At 44.0% G+C, this 5,164-nt stretch overlaps 1 protein-coding gene and 1 non-coding gene across 2 annotated transcripts; one reads left to right on the top strand and one right to left on the bottom strand.

The window, feature by feature from the left end:
• The first annotated feature begins 317 nt into the window (after nucleotides 1-317).
• Nucleotides 318-3,841, top strand: LOC127334885 (uncharacterized). The gene is made up of 11 exons (XM_051361430.2): nucleotides 318-568; nucleotides 680-718; nucleotides 1,028-1,119; nucleotides 1,438-1,687; nucleotides 1,786-1,905; nucleotides 1,986-2,061; nucleotides 2,159-2,367; nucleotides 2,466-2,574; nucleotides 2,720-2,812; nucleotides 2,899-3,059; nucleotides 3,165-3,841. The coding sequence occupies exons 1-11, from the start codon at nucleotides 404-406 to the stop codon at nucleotides 3,714-3,716; spliced, it is 1,866 nt and encodes a 621-aa protein (XP_051217390.1). The 5' UTR covers nucleotides 318-403; the 3' UTR covers nucleotides 3,717-3,841.
• Nucleotides 3,842-4,156: 315 nt separating this feature from the next.
• Nucleotides 4,157-4,228, bottom strand: TRNAM-CAU (transfer RNA methionine (anticodon CAU)). Its single transcript has one exon. It is a non-coding gene; the product is annotated as a tRNA-Met (tRNA).
• Nucleotides 4,229-5,164: the final 936 nt, after the last annotated feature.

The raw sequence follows: 5,164 nt of genomic DNA, 5'->3' as shown, positions 1-5,164 counted from the left end.
TTCTACTACTCCCCTCTGTCCATAAAAAAGATGCCAATTTTTTTTCCAAATTCGAATATATGTATACACTAAAGAGTGTCTAGATACATCTAAATTTAGTCAAACTTTCGACATCTATTTATGGTCAGGGGTAGTAGTTCTAATTCTTTTTCTAGTTCTTCAACTAGCCAAAACCACAGGTGCACTTAAAAATGGTAGAGCGCAGTTGTCTCTAAAACTAAAGCCCAGTTCGATATATTTAGAACAAAGCCCATGTGCCAGCCCATCTCGAAGGCCCACTCACCGGCCATCTGTCGCTCCGCGGCCGCTCGTCTCGCCGCCGTCCACTGTCCCCGCAGAACCCTACTTGGAACTTGGAACCAAGCCACCGCCCGCATCGACTGGAGCTACTCCGCCGCCGGGGATGGAGGACATCGAGGACGTTTTGGGACCGGCCGGGTTTTCCGACGGCGGAGCGCCTCCCGGGCTCCGCCTCCCCCTTTCCACCGTCGCCGTCAAGCCCAAGCGCAGGTCGTCCAGGCTCACGCAGACGCAGCCCCAGCCCGATGCCCGGATCCCAGGCACGCAGGTACCGCCACCGCCATCAGGCCATCCTTTGTTAACATGCTACATGCCTGCGTTGACGTATTGCCATCATCTCATGCTTAGTCTGATTGGCTTGCTGGTGTTTGTGTTGCAGACTATATATGTGAAGACATTTGGGTGCTCACATAACCAGGCAAGCTTCCTCCGCACTGCTCTCTGCTTAGCAGTTCTTCTGGTCATTGATACTTTTTACGCAAGCTTCCGAAGTAATTAGCTCATATGAAGTGCTATATGATTACTTAGCATCCTGTAATTTCCACGGTTTAAGTAAACAATTCTCCAAGAAAGCTGGCTGATAGTATTTGGTTGAACAGCTGATACGATTATTTTTTACTTGAGTAATGCTTAGCAGTGGCTTAGTGGCACGTTCCTGGTGCTAAAGCTAGGAACTAATGGCTTTGCCATTGCTAATTTGTAATATGTGCTCTTCTCTACACTGCAGAGTGACAGTGAATACATGTCGGGGCAGCTTTCAGCATTTGGATACGCAATCACTGAAGAGCCTGAAGGAGCTGATTTGTGGCTAATTAACACGTACGGTTCTAGTGTCTTGTATAGTTATTTCCTTATTCCATCTGGGCACTGGTTGACTGGATGTTCTTGAAAGTATGCACTAACTGGTTTAGCTGGACAGGCAGTTTCAAACTGGTCTGCATTTGCCTGACAAAAAACTAGCTATTTCCTTGTGCTAGAAAATTCAGTGAACTGCATACCATTGCCTTCTTGGTACCGAATTCATTTCTATCTGTTTTTTGCATTTCTAGTTACATGCTATTGTGTTGCCTAGCCTGATGGTAAAATGTGTTGCTGATGTGTATGGATAAATCTTGACACGTACTTTTATCGTTCCAGATGCACTGTGAAAAATCCAAGTCAATCTGCCATGACAACTCTCATATCAAAATGCAAGAGTGCAAACAAGCCACTGGTTGTAGCTGGCTGTGTACCGCAAGGAAGCCGGGATCTGAAGGAGCTTGAAGGTATTAGTATAATAGGAGTGCAGCAGATAGATCGGGTTGTTGAAGTAGTTGAGGAAACCTTAAAAGGGCACGAGGTTCGTCTGTTGAGTCGGAAAACACTGCCATCTCTTGATTTACCTAAGGTAAAATCTATACATCGCACATCTTGTCAACTGATTGTTGTGGCACATTGGTAAATTTTTATGTTAAACCCAATGACTGATAATAGCTACATTTACAGGTTCGAAAGAATAAATTTATCGAGATTCTTCCCATAAATGTTGGGTGTTTAGGTGCTTGTACTTACTGCAAGACAAAGCATGCCCGTGGTCATCTGGGAAGTTATACTATAGACAGCTTGGTTAGTGTACTTTCTATCATGGACGAAAATATTGCTTCTACTGATTTTTTTAAGTAATTTGTTTTTCCAATTCACCATAGGTAGATCGTGTGAAAATTGTTGTCTCGGAAGGTGTTCGGGAGATATGGTTAAGCAGTGAAGATACTGGTGCTTATGGTAATCTTAGATCAAGATTATTATAGATATACTGAGTGATAATCTCATATATTTGATGGTAGCACTACGTTGCATCGCTGATATTGTATTTTTCTAGGCAGGGATATCGGCACAAATCTTCCAAATCTCTTAAATGCAATTGTTGCCGAGCTTCCTGCGGACAGAAGTACAATGCTTCGCATTGGCATGACAAATCCCCCTTTCATTCTGGAGCATTTGAATGAGATAGCTAGTGTTTTGCGCCATCCTTGTGTTTATACTTTCCTTCACGTTCCTGTGCAGTCAGGAAGTGATGTTGTTTTGAAGGTATGCTTGAACTTCCAATTTTCTTAATAGTAGCAGTCACCTATGCAGACGAGAAAATGTTATTTATTTTTTACTATTTGTATGATTGCACATCTCAGGCAATGAATCGTGAATACACTGTCAGTGAGTTCAGGATGGTTGTTGACACTCTGTGTGAGCTTGTCCCTGGCATGCAAATCGCCACAGATATTATTTGTGGCTTCCCTGGTATGGTAGCAAGCATTCGGTTCAGTTATTCGGTCTTTTTTTTTTATAGTTATCAAATAGCTTATGGCCATGCATATGAACTGAGTTCTATATAGAATAAGGTTGCTAACAATTTGTTCTGAACCCTATCTTATGCTGTTTTCAGGCGAGACTGATGAAGATTTTGCTCAAACTGTTAGCCTTGTGAAGGAATATCAGTTACCTCAAGTTCACATATCACAGTTTTACCCCAGACCAGGTATCTTTTCTTCCAAATGCCATGTTAAGGTCAACCAATCATCAGTATTTTTTCCTTTACCTACAGCTACAATGTTGTTTCTGTAGGAACACCTGCTGCTAGGATGAAGAAAGTGCCTAGCATTGAAGTGAAGAAACGGAGTCGTGAATTGACCTCAGTTTTCGAAGCTTTTTCACCATACGAAGGATTGAAAGGCAGAGTGGAGAGGATATGGATCACTGAAATAGCCACTGATGGTGTTCATTTGGTAAGTGCAATAGCAGTCACCGAATGTCGATAATCGATACTGTTCATGTCAGATGCCAAATTTATACTTGGTCAAACTTTTCTTGTATTACCTCTTTTTGCACAGGTTGGACATACCAAAGGTTATATCCAGGTCCTTGTCATCGCTCCGGATAGTATGTTAGGAACATCAGCAGATGCGAAGATCACATCTGTTGGAAGATGGTCTGTGTTTGGTGAAGTGATAGAAGGATCTGTTGCAGTAAATGAAGCATCACTTAAGCAAAATTGTGCTGAAGTGCGGCAAGAAAACAGCCAAAATCACGTGGAGGAAGCCACTTGTACTACAAAAACCTGCGATTCCTGTGCATGCTCAGGTTCAGAAAGCGCAGCACAGCAATGTAGCCCTCCATCTGTTGCACCCACAAATCGTGCTGAAGCTGCTCGTCAGGAAACACCTCAGCCTACCCTTGTGAGAAGAAATGTGGAGGGGACAGTAAAAACAAGTGAAATTGATACAGCAACACCGACAGCGAAGGATCAGCAGCCAAATGTAATTGCTAGGAGAGCGCTAAACATTGACAGGATTCTTTGGGGTGGCTTGGCCGTAAGCTTTGCCACAACGGTGGTCGTACTTGTGCTGCTTACCTACAAGATTTCTCACACGCCCTCCTATTAGGCTGGAGCTTGTAACTGTAATTTCATCTCCTATAGAATTCTCCTATAGTATTTTTCGGAGACTCCCGTTTTCTGAAACTTGTGTGTTGAGAACGAGGAACGTGGATCATATTTCTGTTTGAGGCACTTCGGCGGTTCATGTATTATAGATTACGGAACTGAAAATGCTGCATGTTTCACTTACTGAAAGTGAACGCATCAGATAAGATTAAAAAAAAAAAACAGAGTTCTACATGAGTTTTGAGTTTTCTTTAACGTTTTTTCTGTTGGGTTACTTGACAATACCGTTGTGAGGAAAGGTCTGCCAGTATTTATGTGCATGAACAACAGCAAAAAGAACAGACAACGATATTGATGTCAGGCCTCAGCAAAGAATGAAGACATCGATGGAGTAGTAAAAAAGAAAGAGAAAATAAAATTTTATCAAAATCTCAAAAATATTATCAGAGCCAGGTTTCGATCCTGGGACCTGTGGGTTATGGGCCCACCACGCTTCCGCTGCGCCACTCTGATCTTGTTGTAAGATGTAGCTCAGGCATTTATCTAAAACGTATCTCATGGGTATAGTGCGATTTCTGTTAAGTGTTCTAGCGGTCGCTCGTCAGGAACGTGTTACTACCAAGATTCGCCAGAGTAGTTGCCGTTGATTTTGTTTATTGGTGCAAAGTACCAGGGACAAATAGCTTTCGTGGTTTGTGGCTTCGTGGGGGAATGGTGAAGAGAGGAGCTCGTCTCAAACTCGAAGCTAAGCTAGGCAGGATCAAGGAAGACCTTGCGTTGATCAGAACCTCCACGTAGCACAAACGAGCTCGATCCCCGGCATGTGCGCAGGCTCTCAGTTATCACCGACGGTGGCCGGAACCTGACACGCGGCGCGCCAAGTGGTCAATAAGCGCCATCGGGCACGAACGCTCGTGAGCACCGCCACCTCCGGAGCTGAACAAAACAGCTGCGATGGGAGGCATGGACGCATCTAGCAGCAGCAGAGCTACAGAGGTCTCTCCAAAACTGCTCGCATTTCCTCGCCCCAAAAGCATGGCTTTGTTGGGACCTTCGCTTGGTTGGTGGTGACCAGGCACACTTGCTGCTGCGCGTGCCACGCCACGCGCGTGGCGTCGCATCGGCGCGGGAGCCGGCGTCGCGCGTGTCGGCCACCCCCGGTGCCGGTGGAACGGCGCGAACTCGTAGGTATGGCGCCAGTTTACCCGATATGGTAAATTATATTCCTCCTTCATACAGGTAGCTAGATTTAGAAATACCACGCGGCTCCTTTTGATTCGTAGAATTTGTATAGAAATTATGTAGAATTTAAATTTTATGAAAAAAATTCTACATAATTTATTTGATTCACAAGAATATATCTCATAGCAAACTATGAATTTGTATAGAAATTATGTAGGATTTGGATTCTATGAAGAAATAATGTAGGATTTGTTCTATCCCTCGCAT

Source organism: Lolium perenne, chromosome 2 (assembly GCF_019359855.2).
Source record: "Lolium perenne isolate Kyuss_39 chromosome 2, Kyuss_2.0, whole genome shotgun sequence".
In the NCBI taxonomy this organism is placed as follows: domain Eukaryota; kingdom Viridiplantae; phylum Streptophyta; class Magnoliopsida; order Poales; family Poaceae; genus Lolium; species Lolium perenne.
Note: the sequence above shows the minus strand (reverse complement) of the source record. Positions and strands in the feature narration are given on the sequence as shown.